The sequence below is a fragment of the Rhea americana genome, unplaced genomic scaffold (genome assembly GCF_003343005.1).
Source record: "Rhea americana isolate MKP2758 unplaced genomic scaffold, rheAme1 scaffold_436, whole genome shotgun sequence".
Classification (NCBI taxonomy): Eukaryota; Metazoa; Chordata; class Aves; order Rheiformes; family Rheidae; genus Rhea; species Rhea americana.
The window spans coordinates 200,809-220,837 of record NW_028186575.1 but is presented as its reverse complement, the minus strand read 5'-3'; the positions used below and the strand labels follow the sequence as shown (position 1 = coordinate 220,837).

Genomic DNA, 20,029 nt, shown 5'->3' with positions numbered 1-20,029 from the left:
CAGTGGCGCAGCAAAGCCTTTAGGAACCTCTAAGAAAGCAGCCGCTCTGTTCTATTTTTCTTTGAGCTGGCACTTAATCAGATATCTTTATGTGATCACAAGCATGAGAGGTAAACGCACACCATTAGCCAGTATCTGGAATAGACCATGGTACAACATTGGTTCAATTTCTGTTTTTCTATGCTGGATTGCTCACTGATAATGTCAGAGAATTGAAGCAATAAGTCTTCGATGAGCACTTCAGTAACCTTATCCTCTTCTCCACCTCTGTCCTTCATCCTGCAAAAGAAAACCTAGAGTGTGGTGGTAATAATGTTTCAACATTTGGGGAAGGAAGAGAGATCTGTGTAGTTTTTTCAAGGTTAGCAGCATGTGTCATCCTCAAGAAAGGTTTTGACAATACCTAGAAATAATAACTCTTGTTCAGAGCTGTTTGAGGTATCTGCAGTGTAATTTAGGTAAGCTCTATGTATTTCTCTAAAAAATAATTCTTACATGCTGTTGTCTAGTTATGAACATAAAGAGAATACACCATTCTTTGCAGGAAGAATTTAAAATATGATTAAAGTACAGTTATATTCTAAGAAAGTGACAATGCAAAAGTGACACCTACTGATTCAACTGATTTGTGGATATTGAGTCCCATCTGCTAACTTCAATGAATCATTGATCATGGTCTTTATTCTTGTGTTAGCTGTGTAGTGCTTTTTTTGGTTCACAGAAATAATGTGCTTAGAAGTGTTGGTTTTGTTAACAGCTCTGCTTTGTGTGAGGCTATTTAACTGTTGAAAGAGATTGCTAAGGGATTTCTCCCTCCTTTGAAAATGTTTACACTGAAATTGAAAATTTGGCTAAAATTTACCCATAGGTCAACCATAAGTTACTGAAATAAGTGCAAGAATTACTGAGTAGAATTTAGTGCCATGCACTCACAATTAAATGCTTGTGCTTGGCATATAGATGAATTTTAATATGTATACTAAGCTTGGTTGCCTAAAAATATTAGCAGCCTAAACTTTTATCAAACACATAGAGGTTTGAATATTTTTGCCTGAGCTATGATTGCATTTTTGTAAACTGACAGAGGCCTAGAAATGAGGGAGACGATGTATCTTTTTACTGGTAAAATTAGTATACTTTATAGCCAAATCATTTAGCAACTAGAAATGTGGAATTTCTCAGGGATAACTTCAATCTGCAATCTGAACAGAACCATAATTTGATAAATGGTACTATCAATATCAAGATTCCTATAGTACTGTCAAGTGTTTTCTTTCATAAAAAGCTTTTTTAACTTAAGTCAGATTTTTGCATAAAAGTTCTAGTACTGGAACAGTAGAGTGAAGTTCAAAATCTAAAATTTCATTTCTCCCACTACATCAAAAAGCCAATATTATGATCATTATGCGATGAAATTTTGACTTTAAACTGCCCTAAGAGATAGAAGATTCACCATTTTTTGTCAGTTACAGGCAATGGAAGCCAAGCAACATTACATAGAAAGGACAACATACATTGCCAGAACCTGAGTTTATTTGATCAAAATTCTAGTGAAACTTAGCAAAATTTTATGTGAGTTCCAAAAAAAGAAAGGAGTCTTAGGGGATGTTTTAATGTTTCATATATAGCATCTTTGTAGGAGCACATGGTAAGTCTTCAGTTACTGTTTCATCTAAAGAGAAAGAAAATTTGGAAGGGACAGGTTCCTATCTGAGCTCCCAGTGTTTTTTTGCTCAGCGATATATTAAAGCAAAGTGAACTAGAAGAAGCTCCTGGAGAGGAGTCAGCAGTATGCCCTTCCAGAAGTATCCTAGCCTTATATTAGATATTCAAAACTATGCTTGGCTCAAGCACACGCCTTTTAAAAGCCATGTAGCACCTTGGACAGCTATGCAAACAGTGTCTATCTTGCCTTTAGGCTCTTGAATACTTATGTAGCTTTGGCAGTTTGTGTGAGACATAAACTAAACTTTGACTTAGATGTAGATTTATTTCTTCTTTTCTTGGGGAAAAAGGAATAAAAGTTATATTTTAAGGCAAATAAAACTTGTATGTCCTTTAGTCTATTCTGCTTTTTTGCAGCTTTATTCATGAATCATAATGGTGAAAACTGGTAAACCCAGTTTTAAAACATATCTTGTGTTGCATCAGAGCTGTTTAGTAAAGGAAACCTTGGTGAGGTTGGGATTAATTGCAGCTCAAAAGAATGAATATGTCAAGGAGAAACTGCTAAACACACTTCTCTGGGAAAATTGAAAGCAAGTGTCAGCAATTTGAGTATTGTCAAAAAGCTTCCAAAGGAAAGAGGAAGTAGAAAATCCTCAACAGAAGATACTAGAAGTGTGAAAAAAAACAGAAAAAAGACATGACCCCCTTCTGTTCTTTTGCGTTATGTGATGAACCTGAATAGTCAGTTGTCCTCGGTGTCATAACAGCTATAAAGCAGTGAAAAGAAGCATTATCCAGCCCTTCAGAGTGGTAGGTATGTCAGCAATGAAGAGATGTAGAAGGTTTAAAACAAAAATGATTATGACGCTGAGGTGTGGCACTGGTTTGTTCTCAAAAGGACAAAATAGAACCAAACAGAGCAAAAGAGGCAGCTACCTTAGAAGCAGTGAGAGAACTGCCAGTATCAAATGATGACAATACAAAGAATAGCAAAGAAAAAGAACCAGAAATAGCAGAGTGTTTCCCTTGTTAATTTTCAACAGACATTCACAGAAATATAGCTAAGTATTTTGAGAACAGTGAAAACAAGACAAAAAAGATTAGCGTAACCACAGAGTACCTTGTCAATGACATGATGGTCATTACTCAGATTCTCCTAATTCCAAAAGTCATCAGGAATTGAGTGAGGGATTGATTTCAAACTCTGTTAATTAACCCCAAGTTGGCTCTAGTGACTTTGTTTTCTTTTTATGCCTCTGGTGGGAGTCTTCAATTCTTCAAATACAATACTAGAGTCAGAGGATATATATTGCACTTCTACATTTAACAATTTCAGCTATATTCTGAAGTGTTAGCCCACTTGCCTAAAGGGACATTCAGAATTTGTGTTGGAAAATCTAAAACCTTTCACTGAGAAAAATCTTAGTGAAATGAGTTACTTCTGACATAGCATCTGTTTTGGCCATCTTTGAGTATGCACTTACCAGCAAAGACTATTCTCTATTTGTGCTTCAGCTGATGTGAAATCTAAAATGGATCTGAACCACAACCGTGCTCTTGCAAATTGTCCACCTAGATAGTCCAGATGAGATTTGCTTACCAGTCTCAGCTGCCTTGGGAATGGATGACATGGGTGTCTCTAGGAAGGACTCGGAGCCATCTTGTGTGCTTAATAGTAGTATTGTGACATTGTTACATAGTGAAACTACATGAGTATATGGGAATCAGGCAGTGCTGTGATCTTCTCATGTTGCTAGTGCCTGTAGAAATTCATGGTTGTAAAGCAAGTGAATATTCTGCAGTTCTGTCCCCTCTAAGGTGTACTGAATATAGCTGGCCTTCAGGGTATGCATCTGAGGATAATGATTATGGTCAATCAATAAATTTGGCCTTGAATTTGGCATCAAAATTGCCTTTAAAGGACAGTGTAGACACCAAAATGGCCACTTTCCTGTAAGTTTGATCACTTGAGAGCAAGACCATATTATGTTCTGATATGAGTGAGAGATTTTCTTGCTTCTCAGGCAATTTCTAGCTGATGTACCARATGAGCTTGAAAAACTAAGCTGATAGATGTCTGTTGCAACTGTCTAACCATTAGCTCTTTTCACTATCTATACTTAAAGGCTTCTATGGTTGACTGAATCAGTCGGGAGACGAAATACTTGAATTTTTCAAATAGCAGCTTCCTTCAACATTTTTCCCCAGGACCATCTCATCCTAAAGGAATTTCCAAATGCTCAGTGATTTTTTACTTTTAATTCAGTCCAGATAAAACCTTCAAAAAGAAAAGAAAAGAAAAGAAAAGAAAAGAAAAGAAAAGAAAAGAAAAGAAAAGAAAAGAAAAGAAAAGAGATGGTGCATGCCTTTAAAAATATAAAGAGTTTTGTTCTACTAACACGTGAAAAGGATCATTTTGTAAATTACCTAGATAATGTGGAGTTATAGGCAACCGTACAGAAGAAGAGACCTTAGCTATGTGGATAAAGATATGTAGTCACAAAGGCTATTGCATAGTCAGTATTACAAGTTCTCAGAGCTAGCAGACTCCAAAACAGCCTCCTCTAGGGTAGAGGAACCTCTAGAACTTCATCATAATAAAATTTGTAGAGTTGCCGCTTGAGATTAGATTGGTACCTAAGATGACTAGACCTTGAGATCTGGTGCCCACCACAGCAATGTATCATAAAAAAATGCAATTTAGGGGCTCTTCCACCACTTTTTATTGGCTGTACTGCCTCTCCAAACCTGAAGTAGACTTTTTAAAGGAAGTGGAAGAAACTCAAGTGTCTAATACTAATCTCACATGAACACACCATAGCTTAAGATAGATGCTTATATGCTCTTAAGTCTCCTAGAGAGTTATGGCCTTTATGGGGTAAGCAGATGAATACTGACAAGCATGTGTTATCACCGATTCATTCCAAGAATCTCAGCCGTCAGTGTTGTATACTCATTTCAGCATTGCAGTTAAGAAATTAACAGAAATCTGAGAATATTATTCACTTCCCGCCCCCCCCCCCAAAAAAAAATGCTACTTCGAAGACAACATGCACTCAGTAAGATTGTTCCCTGTGACTGCTGAGATTATATCTGAGGTAAAAACGTATGCCTGGCCAATAACATGAAGCTGTTGGCTTGCTACAAATACATATCCTACTATGTCCCACAGTATCATCTGCCCATACCACTAAGCCACCAATACCAATGTCACTGTGGAAAAATAAGGAGGATTCTGTTTATTTTGTGGATGAAGAGAAAGGTTAGTTATGTTCCTCTGGCAGTATTTTTCTGCTAATGTAATGAAGTGTTAATGTGAAAAATCTGTTGCCTGTGCTGTACTTACAGTTGTATGATTTTTTTTAAATGCAGAGAATATTTACAGAATGCCATTTGTATTGCATCATTATATACAAGTGTCCAGATGTTAGGAAATGACAGATTTAAATTTCTCCAARCAGTAGGTGATTCCAAATCTTTCATAATGATGAATATCTCAATTGGCATTTACTACCTACCTTAGCTTCCAAACAGAACAGTAACTGAATGGCACCTGCAGTGTTTCAATAGGAGACAGAAGTTGAACAAACAGCCTACTAGTTGCATGGGCAGAACTTCTGAGAACTGTATATTTTAATGGCAAGTTGATCAAAATTTTTCTTGTTTCTATTTCTCTAATGCAGCATTCAGCAAAAAAAATAAGGTAAGTCATAGAGAAAATTTGTTCTTATTCCATGGATTGTTTATAGTGAATATTGGGAAAAAAAGATAGCTTCAGATGTGAATAGACTATTATTTTGGTAGTGTTTTGTGAGTTCTTAAGGAACATAAGGAACTTGAATTGTCTATTCTCATTTAACAAAGGGAAAATATTGCTTTCACAAGTTCTCTCATGTTTTTTTGCTTTGGAACAGATGACTGGTGGTTTTATTCATAAGTGGTGTTGAGATCAGATTCTCAAATCTGATCATTTTCAAATCTTTGTCATCTTGGATCAGGTCATTTATCTGATTAGTACGTGAGTATCTCCACAAATTGAATCTTCAGCATCTGCGAGGATTACTAGTCAAATGTGGGTATAAAAGAACATCTACAAATGTCTGATATGACAAACCACAAGATTCATGCTGAAATAAGGACCATATATATTTAGGAATATGCCTGCCCATACCACAAATATTTATACGTGAAATAAAAATTGAGAGATTATATGTGATAATGTCGTGTGAGCACAGACTCAATTTTAAACCATCTGAAATTAAACTTAAGTTAGTAATCTTTTATATAGCTTTTGTTTTGCTTTCTATATTTAGGCATTGTGCCACATACGTAGCAAAGCATTCTTGCACCTGAGTTGTAGTAATTCTCCAGCAATTTAATATAGGTTATTTAAAATTACAAAAGCCACAAAATGGACCACGTTCCATAGTGCATGCTGGGGGATGCCAGTGAAGAGCTTGCGCTTGGAATGACAGTGAAGACTTGAGGTTGGCTGGGATGGCAATAAGGATAAGTACTTCACTATGTTTATCTTCCTGTTGGAATCAGTAGGCCATCAGCCAAAGTTAAAAATACTAATGGAAGAACCCCTGATCCAGAGAAGGCTGACAGCAACAGAAACTGACTTACAATTTTAGAGACACAATTACCATTTTTAAGTTGGTATGACTTTAGGTTGACATTTCTTTACATAGAACATGGAAACATGAGAAGTTTTTTGTTTTATTTATGTAATCCCGTGGTGCATGTTAAAAATCATCTATAGAAGGTGCTTTCATTCTTATTTTTTGCATGTAATTTTTTCACTGGTATTACAAAGGTAAACAAAAATGCCTTCTTTTGACAGTTTAGAAGAATATGTTAGTATAGTAAATGTGGAGTATGTTAGTAAAGTGAATGTATAGTAAAGAATGTCCAGAGGATTTCTTTATTTCTGGTAAGCTTGGACACTAAAATGAGAATGATTTTGCTTAATCCTTTACTGAAAAGTTCCAGCAAATGCATAGTGGAAACATGGTCAGAAGGAATTAAGTGGCAAAGCTTGTTAGGTCAGAACTGCAGAGTTAAGACATTTGCCCCAATCTGTTTGATTTTCCCTTTTGCAATGTTCATGTTCCTTTATTGTCTACATAAAGAACTGAGGATATAATTCCCAGTACTAGTGAAGAGAGAGGAAATTACACTTTACTTAAGTAACTCTACTTGAGCAAACTCTACAGAGATTTACTCTGCTTATTCTTTTAGCATGTGACACAATTCTGTTCAGTAATGGGAGCATTCATGTTGAAAGTGTTTACAGATTCTGTTTTGCTCCACGTAATTTTGAATTTGGTTTAGTGGTTAATTACTAGAATTCTGTATTTTTTATGATGTTGTTCAACTTATTTTTAGTTACTTTTGACTTTCGAATGCTTAGAAAATGCAGATCCTTATTAATTAACATGATATTTTGAAATCATGCAACTTACTATGTTAAAATCTAATTTACAAGTTTTGCRGCTATTGTGTCAGAGGTCAGTAACGGGTAATGGAACATATCTGAACATACTTTAATATGGTATATGGTGGTTTTTTAAAAAGAGAAATCTCACCCCACTTTCAAGATTTCTGGTCTTAACATCTGACTGCTTGTCAACCTCCAGAGAGTACTGGAAGAGAATAAATATTTTAGAGAATAAGTCGTTTGAACATATCTCATTTGAAAAAATGAGAAAAGAATGTGGTCTTTTTTTCATAAAAAAATTAAGTAAATCTAAGGGAGGAGGGAGAATAAAAGACATGGCAGACTCATTTTGCATAAGTTCTGACTTTTTGAGTTTCAACATAGCTTTTCATAGTTCCTACCTGCTTCACTCGCAGGTGGATATACACTGGAACATGGTGTCATTCCTAGGGGAACCCATAATGTCTGGCTGGTTCAGTGTCCTGAGTCAGAATGATCCCAACAGTTTTATTTCACATCAGTCTGAAAGAGCTAGTGCCGCTAGATGGGTCTATTTGGTCCACTCAAATTCATTCAAACCACTTCGAGCTCTGGGATATAAACCTCACAGTCCAGCAGTATGAGTGTAAAGTGATTGCAATGTATCCTCCTTACTTTAACACCAAAGCACTTCAGATGCTTTAAAACACTCTTGTTTTGAACAGCTGAAGAACAGAGGAATGGTGAACTTCTGTTTTGATTATAACCCTCCAAATGAACATGAAGTAACTGGACACAGGGTCATACTGTACCCATGTCATGGCATGGGACAAAATCAGGTAAGACGACAGTAAGTATGGTAAGAAGCATTCCAGCACTGAGAGACTGTGTTGCCACAGTACGGTGATCTTGGAGCTAGAGCTCTATTTTTGATTCTCCATTGAATGCTTTTAATTTCCTTGTAAGCTCAGGCCAGACCTTCTTAGTTCAACATACCTACTCATACCAGGGAAGAGACAAATAGCTTAGTCATGCCTTTCCACAGAGCTTGCTAGCAGGGGTTAATAACATTGCAGTGCAGTTATATGACTAATGGACCAGTGTTTGCTTATCTCCAGCTGCGCTAGACAGAGCAGTATACCTATCTGCTTTTGTCCATCTCTCCAGACCCTGTAGTAACATTGCAAACCTCTCCTGGGTCTGCCTGTGCCTATCATTATGCCTTTTCTTCTTGGTGTTTGTCTGACTGTGTAAAAGGTTCAGAATGGCATCCTCTCCTACAGTCTATCCTAAAAATGTTCTCCTAAGCCAAGATGGATCCTTTCTACAGCCTCAATTTTGGTTTTCTTGGTTTTAAGTAGTGAAGCTAAAAATGTTTGCTGGCATCTTTCTCCATGCTGATTGAAACTGTGTGCAACAGGTTATGATTCCAATAAAGCTGTCTACATACTGGTGTGGTGAAAGAGCTGTAGGGCATCAGCTGTCAATAGACAGTAATCACTGTATGTTTTAAATGGTTTTGAGTAGCCATCTTCTCAATTTGGCATGTGATGTTCAACATAAGGCATGTGATATGTATTTGCTTATGTAGTGTCCTTTTTGTTTTTTAAACCAGATTAGACTATATGGCATTCTCTGCAGTTGWGAAAGAAATCTTATCAAAGTCTATAAATATCTTAAGGGGGGGAGTCAAGAGGATGTGGCCAAACTCTTTTTAGTAGTGCCATGCGACAGGACAAGAGGCAAAGGGCTAGAGGACGAGAGGCAAAAGAGAAAAACTGAAACACAGGAAGATCTGCCTGAATATAAGGAAGAACTTCTTTCCTGTGAGAGTGAGAAAGCTCTGGACCAGGTTGCCCAGAGAGGTTGTGGACTCTCCTTCTCTGGAGCTATTCAAAACCTGCCTAGATGTGATGCTCTAGGTGACCCTGCTTGAGCAGGGGGGTAGGACTAGATGATCTCCAGAGGTCCCTTCCAAGCTCAACCATTCTGTGATTCTGTGAAAAGTGGAGAAATAAAAGGTCTTGTTGAGTTTAAGTACCTAACTGTGAGTGGTTTGACTGCTTTTTAGGAAATTAATCCAAACTTTTTTTTAGGAAAGGAAAAATAGCATTAGAAAAGCACGACAGATGTGACACCCACGCAGTTTATCAGCTGCCTTTCTGAACTTGTCTCTGCTTTTTAAAAAAATACAAAAGCTAAAGGAGTAAAAACCAAACCTGTATTGAAAAGAAAGTTTCTAATATGAATTGCATTTTACTTAGAAATTGAAAAAAAACAACAGTTCAAGGTCTGTGTTTCAGACCTAACAGGGACTAGATCTGTTTCTAGCAGCAAGTTTATTGCCATAAGTAGTAGAAATATTATTTATAATATTATTATTTAGTATTAGTTATTAGTTTATTAAATAACTTGAATAACATTTTTAAATAACTTTCCTAAAATTTCTGATATCGATAATGCCAAGTGTATGTCAAGCACACTAATCCACTCCATACCAATCCATTTTTTCTCCCTCAATTCAGCTTTCTGCCCAGGCTGGGTGTACTTCTCTATACCCATACTGAAGACAAACAATCAGATAAGCTAGTTAGCCACTTTCTTATTGTGATTGCTTTCCTAGATTAAGATCACTCTTACCTATTGGATTACCTGCTCACAAACACATGCTTTTTAAGGTATTTTTTCTGTCTTATGGATTTCAGAGAGGAGACAGGTAGAATATTTTTGTATTTGTTTGAACAAGAACAGTTAATTTAAATTTTATCTTTTCTATCCACCTCCCAAAAAAAAGAACATCAGGTAAAAAGTGAAAGCAGAAGAGAAGTACCATTGCTATTTGAAAAGGTTCTTATGAGATTTCCACAATTCTCCTTTATTCAGCTGGCACTAAAAAATTAACTGCTAGTCTATTGCAAAGTTATCACACCACTGGATATTAATTTTTTTACACCTCTACTAGTAAGAGGCATCCAGGTGCCCATGACAGGAGGCACTAGGCTGTGAGTAGTGATGATCACCGACTCATGCAATTAGTGCTCTCTCTGCTGGCACCTCACCAGCAGGAAGATAGGGAGCTATTTGAGAGCAGAGCCGAGAGCTGGCAAAAGAGGGGATGAGCTGGGGTGACAGGTAGTACTGTAAGAGGAAAAGTGGACATCAGCAAGAGCTGTAGGAACAGGGTGGCTGGAGGAGGACAGATGTAGAATTACATGTGTGATGTGAAGTAAAATGGGAGTCAGGATTCTTGAGTCTGCATCTCCCTTTTTCTAGCTCACAAACAGCTGTGAAACCTGCTAGTGGAACATGTCTGCATTTCCTACCCTTCCCCACGCTCTTTACATAGCTGTTTCTGAAAGATAACAGCTCCTTCTCGACATGAATTCCTTAGCTCTGCATACAGGTGATGACAGCAGGCCTGAAACAGTCAAATCTCACCCATGCATGTCCAATGTGGTAAGCTAATGGAACTGATGGTGGCAATAGGTTTGTCAGCCTCTAGTTACATCAATGCTAAGAAAGAACAGGTCACTTTACTACTGAGTTTTGAAGATGCTCCCTGACAACAGGCAGCTCTTAACTTCCGTGTAATCATTGGAAGGGAATTAGCCATCCTGATTCTAGCCTTTCCTGCCTGTTCTCATTGTATCTGCTCTTGTCATTTTGTTCGTTACCCCGTACAGCCTTATTAGAGAGTTCCACTCCAGTCAGCTCCTCCGTGCCTTGTGTCTCAGCCCTACTTTCTCCTCTGCATGCAGCGAGTGGTCTCTCTGCCATGCCAGCCGGCTCCCTAATGAATGTTAACTTAGTCAGCCATAAGTATCTTACACTGCAGTACACCCATTCTCTGGCATGATATGCCAGAGGCTGGTGGCTGTTTATGCAGGGGACAACTGCAAAAGCTCTTTTGGCTGGAAGCAATTCTCCACTTAAATTGACCTCTGAATAGCTGTGCACTGTGCCAAGAGGAGAGTGCTCTGTGTTCTTGATTATTTATGAAGTCCAGCACCTGCTCCCATTTAATGCCTTAGTAAGTATAACCACTCTTGGAGAACTATCTGAGATTCAGAGTACATAGTCACTGTGTCCAATTGAATCCAGTCACACAATTCCATGGCCTCAGTGAGAGGGTTCTCTTCAGTTCCTGGATTGCTTTTGTGTAAGCAGTAAGAAAACTAGCTGTGGGATGTTTAAAATTAGCATGTTCAGTACAGCAAGGTGAGGATATGATTTGCAGTGATAGGAGCTGAGTATATGTGGAAGAGAGGAAGAAAATAAGCAAAGCAAAAATTGCACCTCAGGTTGATGATGTTTTGTGGAAGCACCTGACACAGGCCAGAAGGAAAGGCTTTGCAATTTGGACTATTAAAGGGCTGGGAACCAGAACAGAGAGGTGGCCTACTCAACTAACATGGTAAGAGGATCTGTAACAGCTGAGCGGCCTGCATGGTCTGACACTACCCCACCACTATTCCCATCTGTGGTTGATAACTTTGAGGCAAGTAGAGAGAAGCAATGGAGGGCTTTGCCCTCACATTTTCTGTGGCAGATCTAGTAACCTCACTGCTGGTTATGTCACCCAAAATATGCCTGTAGAGTACAAACTCCTTCCTGTCTGCAGAGAGCTGTATTCAGATATACAGAGAGTGTGTTTCAGGGCCTGGTGGGGTAGCAGAAATCCTCTGCCTCTTTTACCACAGAGCACTGATACAGCTGGGACATGTCCCATAGGTTTCCCAGAAATGGTAGGCAGCTTAGTAAAAGGCCTCATCAAGTTTCCCTGTGGCGTATAAGGGAATCTACCAGCTCTCTGAAAGAAAGAAGTGCAGTAAGGCTACTAGATATTGGGCCATAAATCAATTTGTAAATGCTTCCTTTCCATGCAACCTTTGTTTTTGGGCAAGCGAATACCACTAAAAAAGAACTGTATGATGCTCATTAAGTAAGAAGGCATGAATGCTTGGTTGTTAATAATGTAACTCCAATCCGTAATGTTATCCATTTTACTGGCTTTTCTTCTGCCAGATCTGATGCAACATTTTTAAGAGGCAATTGAAGAAAGATGTCAGCAGTAACAAATGCTTTGTCCTAGTTGCTCCTCTATTTACTCTTGATACATCTGGTATAATCAGCAACTTGTAGGCCTTCAGTGATATTCAAATACAGTTTTCTACAAAGAGTTATTATATCTTATAAATCTAATAATGAATAAGACCCTAGCTGTCACCTTGTAAAAGTAGCAGCTGAATATATACTGGGATGCAGTGTCTCTCCAGACAAACAAAGCAAAGCTTTTTCTTTATTCACAAATCCTAGGTTTAAAATCAGTGCCCAGATAGCTCTCTGGGGTGGCTGAAGGAATGATGGCGAACAGGTTAGTTCTGGGGGGTCAGTTACATTGCTGGCAAAAATAAAAACAAAAAAGTTATGAAAATCTACAAGCTGACATAATAGGCACTAGTACCAGTTTAGTCAAGATCAGAGCTCTTATACCTCAATGACCATGAATTTTAAAATTTTGTGGTCCTGTAGTATCTTATAACTCCATTTCTAAGCTCTCTTTCAGTGCTGATGATCCTGTGTTTCATTCCAATATATGCAGTGTTTCAGAATTGGTACAGTCCCCTTCACCCTTTCTTTCTCTGTTTCCAGAGGAGAAACAAAACATAAGAGAAGGATTCCTTTTGTCCCTCAAGTCCATCCCTTTATTGCTTTCCAGTAATGCAGCTATACTACTGTTAATGAGCAATTTTCTAATGTGTATAAAACTCTTGTCTACTCCACTGAGTATAATCTAAATCAGTTCTAAACACACATCTGTGCACTATAGTCATTAAATTATTTACAAGGGTGCTAAATACAAACAGCTCTCAAATTCTACCATTCTCTTTAATGAAGTCCAGAATATGGCAAATGTCCATGATAAATATAAAAATTTCAAGGAACTCTTCAACCATTGCTGAAGGAGCCAAGATGCTTTAGAACATGTAACAGCTCTGTAAATATTGTACAACAAGCAAGACCAGTAAATTGCCTTTATTAAAGTTCTGCTGAGATTTCAAAGAAGCTGTAGCTGCTTTGCTCCAAACTGTCTTAAAATTTCATGTAAAGAAATGCTCAGCACCATGCATCCTAGTGCTTTGTAGTTGGAAATGAACCTTGACCAAATTGCATTTGAACTATTCAGTGAGGAGCTCCTTAATAAAAAGTGACATTGCTTTATGACAACTGAACTAAGATGGCATAATGTCAGTCTATAAACTGTTTTCTGTCTTATTTTAGGGGTGATCTAGAATTTGAAAGTAGTATATTACAGTTTTATAGGTCCTTTAATGTTGGACATCTGCTTTCTAGTGCATTTTTTCAGCATTTCATACATTTGGAGTGCTATCAAAGTCAAGTAGTACTGTGGCAAGATTGATTTTCTGTAAAATAGTAAGTAAATCACAGCAGTTAAGCGTTCTTGAATATTTTTAGCAGGATTTCTCTCCACAGTGGCAACTTTAATATGTAAATTTAATTACAGTAGCCTCATATGCATTCTTCTGTACATACAAAGTTGCTTTTATCCTTTGTTTCTTCTCTTGGATTTGTAGTTTTTCGAATACACATCCCATAATGAAATACGTTACAACACTCGGCAGCCAGAAGTCTGTGCAGCAGTTGATTCAGGAACTGACTATTTGACAATGTACTTGTGTGAAGAAAATGTTCATAGTATTCCTGAAAATCAGAAGTTTATTTTCAGAGAGGTAAGTGTGCCTGTTTGCTTTTGGTTTGTTCATTGGTTGGTTGGTTTGGGAGGAAAAGGGAGGTAATTATTTTTTTTGTCTAAWTTTATTACCTACACATCATGCAAGTCATAATTACTTTGTATTCGGAGTGGGATTTTACTTCCATAGGCCGAAATCTCTGGAAGAAATTTACTCTCGTGAATTTTAATATTTTACCAATTCCCATAGAACAACAGAGTAACAGCACTGCACAAGTAAAGCCCCAGACGTATAAAGAGTAGAAACATGAGAAGAACGGAAACACCCTTCCTTAACTTCAGAGGAACTGAGCAGGACTGTAGATATGTTTGTCTTCACTCTTTCCTCATCTGGTCCTGACTGAGGGCTGCTCAGTTGTTTCCCACACCTGCATCTTCTCCTGAGGACCTTGGTGCTTTCGTTCCCTTTCCCCAGCCCTATTTCATAGCTGGCCTTCTTTTGCTCTCCGTGCTGTGACTTCTCTTACTCACCCAGATTTTATACCTCCATATATCCCTGATATCTTACCCTTTACACTTTGCTACTACTTTACATTCTTCTCTGTTTCCCTGAAGCTTCCTCTAGTCATCTTCAAATAATTCCTGTTGACCTCCCCATGAGCACCAGAAATGCCGTCTGGGCTTTTCTGCAATGCAGTCAAGTTGTACAACTTGATGCACTATCAAAAAATACCTTCCATCCTTTTCACTGCTAACCCTAGACAGGACAAATCTTCCCGTGTGTGGGAAGTCAACAAATCTATGTCTCACTTCTTCAATGCCTATCCCCAAAGAGGAGAAATACCAAGAAGTATGTATGGAGTATACTAGTAAACATAATATATGGCCCTAGAAACCAATGTGTTTAGTAGATTTTAATCTCAGAAGGAGTTCATGAATGCATGAGAGAATACAAAATGCATGAAAAATGATGGCCATAATCAAGTTCTTGGATGTCATTATTTGACAAAAGGAAAAGGTCACATAATATATCTAAATGTTTGGTCTACACAATGTGTCTACGTAACATATCTAAATTCTGCATACTCCACCCCTGACAAATTTATGTTTAGATACATCCACTAGTGGTGGAAAATTCTAAAGAATTTACTTTGGGAAATCGGTGGCAGAGGAAATTCTAAAGAAAAATAAGAAAATTACTACCTATTCACTGAATCTAGTCTAGATTGAATACTACAGTGATAATACAGAATAAAAGGAAATATTTAAAATGCTGACTTTTTAAATGACATGTTTCATTTTAAATACTGATTTTTAATACAATTTCTCAAATTCATACTTGTTAATCYCTAAGATGATATATATTGAATGAATCTCTATCATTTCAGGAAAGAAAGAACAGGGGCAATGCAATTTTGAAATACATCTGTTTCCACTACATTTCTAAGCATTAACTTCTAAAGTAATTTCTTAAGTTTCAGATGCTATATCTTCTCTTCTTCTCATGATTAATTTCTTCCTGTATGTGATTTGAACATATTGTTCTGCACTGATACCTCTTCTTCTGTTGCATTAAATTAAAATCATTGGTGCTTGCATTTCAAAGCAAGTGATTGACCGAATGTCAGTACTGCATTTCCTTTGCTTTGTGTGCAGAAGCATCAGACACTAGAAAAGCTGTCCTTATAGATATACCAGAGAAATAACATAATCAAAGATTTGGACAAGTGTACATCATTGGCCACCAGAAGCTGTGGTTTTATGATTCAGTTAGAACAACATTCCTGATGACAGAATAACAGACTCTCAAAGGAGTCAGGTTTACACTTAAAACAAGGGTGTGTGTGGAAACCATCAGAGGCTTTGGAAATTGTTACCTGTTGGAATGCCCCTGGGTCTCCTCTCAGAGCACTTGGATTGTTTTTTTTTGTTTTTTTTGTTTTTTTGTTTTTTGTTTTTTTTGTGGTTCATTATCTTAGTTGACAGTGCTGCCAGATTTAAGTGAGCTACATGAACTGGAGATAAAACATTCTCAGAGACTCCTGTAATAGGAGGGCCTGAGGCCTCAAGTAATGTGCTTTGGTGAATCTAATGGTGGTGGCCTGTCAGACTTTACACCTATAGGCAGCTGTATTACCCTCAGGCAAATCAAGAGATTTTCAGTCAGAGGGGATGCTTAGAATTTTTTGCCTTTTCCACTAAAAATATATCCTTTAAAGGCAAGGCACATTTTTGCTAAAGTAAATGCAACATCCTTAATTCTGCTTACAAGAAATGCAGTAAGTTGATGAATTTAACTAATGCTTGTGTTCAGCTTTGGTTTTCTCTGTTCATATTGTGATGCAGTAGCAAAAGGAATTAAAATGAGGGCGTGAAACCATTAAGAGGTGCCCGCATGCCCACAGACAGTGCGAGGCCTGTAGCAGACCCCCGATGCGCCAGGACTGGGGCTTCTTGGAGTCGGGTTGCTTGGGGATGCAGCCCAAAGCAGGTAGTAAATTCCATCTAAGGCTCAATACTGGCACGAGACCGATAGTCAACAAGTACCCTAAGGGAAAGTTGAAAATAACTTTAAAGTGAGTAAAGCAAATCCTTTATAAACTTAGATGTCAAGATATGTATGACTCTAAAGTGAAGTAAGTGCAAGTTGAAAAGCAGGGTCTTTGATAAAGTTTCAGAAAGGCTTATGTTAGGCATTTTGATTCACTGCATAGTCCCAAGAGAAGGATACATATGATACATGTTTCTTATGAATGTTTTCTGTTACTTTTAAAATATAGTAATGTATTTGTAAGTCTTAAGGCTTGATAAAAATTATACWTTTTCTTTTTTGTAGGATGGCACTATGCTTCATGTGCAAACCCAGAAGTGCTTACAGGCAGAGTCAAACTCTTACAATGGTAATCCAGCACCACTGTTACGACCATGTACCAATTCAGAATACCAAAAATGGTTCTTCAAAGAAAGAAGTTGATCCAGATGTCATCTAGTATACAGCTGAATACGGAAACGTTATCTTTCTAGTCAGCAGCTCATTAGCCTTTTGAAAATTACATAATTGATATATTTTTGTATGAAAAGAACTGTAATCAGTTTACAAGCATTGAACTTTGTTTTCTGGAGCATTAAAAGGCACTAAGCATTGAGAGCTATGTAAAATAAGTAGTATGGTTATATCATGCCACAGAAACTGCACCTCTTCTGTTCTCTTTATCTGGCAGCTACATAAATGTTTCTAAAGTGTCTTAAGTTCTTTTCATAAGTGACAATATATTTTTTTATTCTACTGTGTGACAGTCAAAGCAAGGCAGTCAGAATAATTGCACTAATGTTATCTGCCAATAACTTAAAATATTTATTTTTCTACTAAAACATTCTACAATTGTGTTTTTAACACGTACTAGTTAGTAATTCTTTTTGTCTTTTAAATATGAAGAGGGCCTGATTCTGCCCTATGCAACTACCCAGAACCCTCACTGAAGACAGTGTGGATTTGCATGTGAAAGCAGAATGTAGGTCCTCATATTTTTGCACAAATAACAATCTAGATGCATAAAAATTGCACATGCTTAACAATACTGTACCTTAAATATTGTGACATTTTCAAGTGTTCATGGCAGTTAATGATTTCTAATAGTGCTGAAGGCTGTTCTTGGAGTAAAATGGGGATTTTTCTCATCTCACTTAAATAAAATGACAATATTTAATGGTGATGCTCTGGGAAGATCTAATTAGAATTACAATAATCTAGCCCTGCAATTGCATCCCAGACTGAAGAGTTTGTTTTAACATTAAGTGTATTTTCAATATGCTCAAAACTTGCAAGATCAGACCTGGGAATAATTCTTCTGATACTGAGGATTTGTTTCAAAATTACTGTTAGAGAAAATGAATCTAAACATATCATTATCTTTCAGTTAAACTGTAAATGTAAAATGTAAATTCTCATGTGTAAAAATGAATATATAAGCAAATATTGATTTGCAGCTAATTGACATATTTTGAAAATACAAAAATTGTCTTCAAGATTATAACTTGCATTTTGTCTGGGGATTCCTCTTCTGAGTAAATTGTTTGTGTCAGTGTATACATTCCTACTGAAAACATCGGATTTAACCTGCATCAGTAGAAAAGTTGTTTTTTGTGTTGCATGGGATCTGCCTTACCTGATCAGACAAGCAGAGTGTATAGGTGGTCTTTGACCATCATAATTACAATATTGATTAAAGAGTTTTAACTCATAACAAAAGTTTCTGTCTATATCAGCTGGAGGTATGCTTACAAGTTAAAGGATGAAAATTTAAACCATTTTTCCCCCAGAAGTCTTGGCATCTGTTTGGGTTAATTTTTTATTTCTTTCATTATTTTCTTTCTTCCTCTTTTTTATATATAGTGTACAGTCCTTTATTTGAATCCTCATAACCTAATATCATGTTGGCATGTCTATTATATGATTAGAGCTTGGAGGAGGGATTCTTCCTGTGGGAGATACATATGCAAGGTTCTTTCAAGATTTTTATAAAACCATGTAGGTCAAATGGTTTTGTAAGCACCTTCAAAGTTCTGTCTCTGGGGGTGGATTAATGAAACTGATGTTAGAACTAATAAAATACTTAATGAATCAGTAGAGTGACAAGTGTCTTTACAACTATCTTTTGTTCTTATGGTCAATAGTTTTCTTTTAATCATTTCTCTGATCTCTTAGGCTCTGATCCTTACAGTACTTGGAGAAAGACAGGTTTATTTTATACTCTCTCAGATTCCTTTTATTGAACTCATTAGTGCTTTTGTTCACCTGTTAGCTGCAACTGTGTTGAGTTTATGGAACCACAAATCAAAACTCGGTGTCTGCATGACAGAGTTGTTAGAACTCCAGCAAGATTTTGTTTCTGCCTTGCCTTCATGCCTTTCAATTGAATTACGTTAATAAGTTAATGAAAACCCAACAATTAAAATTGCAGACAAAATTTTTGTTGACTTCTGAGAATATTCTTAGGTTTGGAACTTCAAGATTTTATCAGTAGGTGATGGTATGCAGGTGAAATTTAGTAAATGGATATAATTTTCCTTATTCAGCACTTTTTTTAAGGAAAGTACTTATTCTTTGTGCTTATAGTTGCATGAAAGAGCATTTTTCTCATATACTAGTAAACTTACAGGCTTGAGTTGAATATTTACTAGACAAACACACTACATTCAGTGACTGCTTTTTAAATGAATGTGAGTAACAGCACCAGCTTGCTGTTCCTATTATATACAATCAAACTTTAATGGATGTTTAAAACTGTTGATCTTACGCTTCTCATTTTTCACCTCCCTCCTTTCCTTCTTCTCAGCTCACTAAAATTGCATGAAGGTCTGGCTTCCCGTTCAAAGGGTGAAGGACTCAATCAGGCATCCGATTGCCAAGGAACAATTTCAGCCTGTTCCCTTTGCAGGAGTTTGGCACTGCCTGCTGAGGAACAGATGGCAGAGTTTGGACTCCTCCACAGTGGAGAAGAGGCTGGGTGTCTCAGAGAGGAAAAATTGAAGGACTTAGTCGCAAATCAATACTCCACCTGGTCTGGCTTCATAAGATTCTCTTGAAAAAGAGTGTTTCCACAAAGTTCAAAACAAGGACTGATAAGAGTCCTGTTTTTTAGTACTCATCTTACCTTTATTTAGAGCCATGCTCTTCTTTTCCCCTCTAACACTAACCATATGAAGAAACCATAAAAGCAGAACGTGCAACTCAAGATTGTTGACGACTTTATCTTAGAAAATTTCAGCAGTGTTTAGAGCACTGTGTAAGTTCATAATGAAGGCAAATCTTGATTGTGCTGACAAGTTAGCTGACACAGGTGAAAAAAGTCTTTGGGGGCAAGAGAAAAGGCTAACCCAACTTCCTCCTCCTTGCCCGAGCAGTGGTGGCTTGGTTTGAATTAGAGCAGTCCAGCATACTTTCACTTCCCCTTGGCCGGGGAAAACAATTGGGTATGTATAGGCACTACTAAATTACTATACTAAGATCAACAGTATTCAATCTATTTTTGAATCCATTACTCACTGACATTTATATGAATAGACAAAGCCTGGACCAGTCCTAGTCAGCATTGGCAGGAATGACGTGGCTGCAGATAACATACTTCTAAATGCTTCTAGGATTTCCAGAGTTTCCTGACCGATGCTCTGAAGGTATTTAATTTGCAGCTGAAGAGAAAGTGATCAAGGACTAATAGCAGTACAGA

General features: G+C 37.2%; 1 protein-coding gene across 1 annotated transcript in view; it reads left to right on the top strand.

The window, feature by feature from the left end:
- Nucleotides 1–18,438, top strand: part of GALNT12 (polypeptide N-acetylgalactosaminyltransferase 12) — a 45,336-nt gene extending 26,898 nt beyond the window's left edge. Inside the window, exons 8-10 of the mRNA XM_085315708.1 lie at nucleotides 7,816–7,929; nucleotides 13,687–13,842; nucleotides 16,639–18,438. Coding sequence (XP_085171834.1) covers nucleotides 7,816–7,929; nucleotides 13,687–13,842; nucleotides 16,639–16,776 — 408 coding nt within the window. The 3' untranslated portion in view covers nucleotides 16,777–18,438. The remainder of the gene's footprint in view (nucleotides 1–7,815; nucleotides 7,930–13,686; nucleotides 13,843–16,638) is intronic.
- Nucleotides 18,439–20,029: the final 1,591 nt, after the last annotated feature.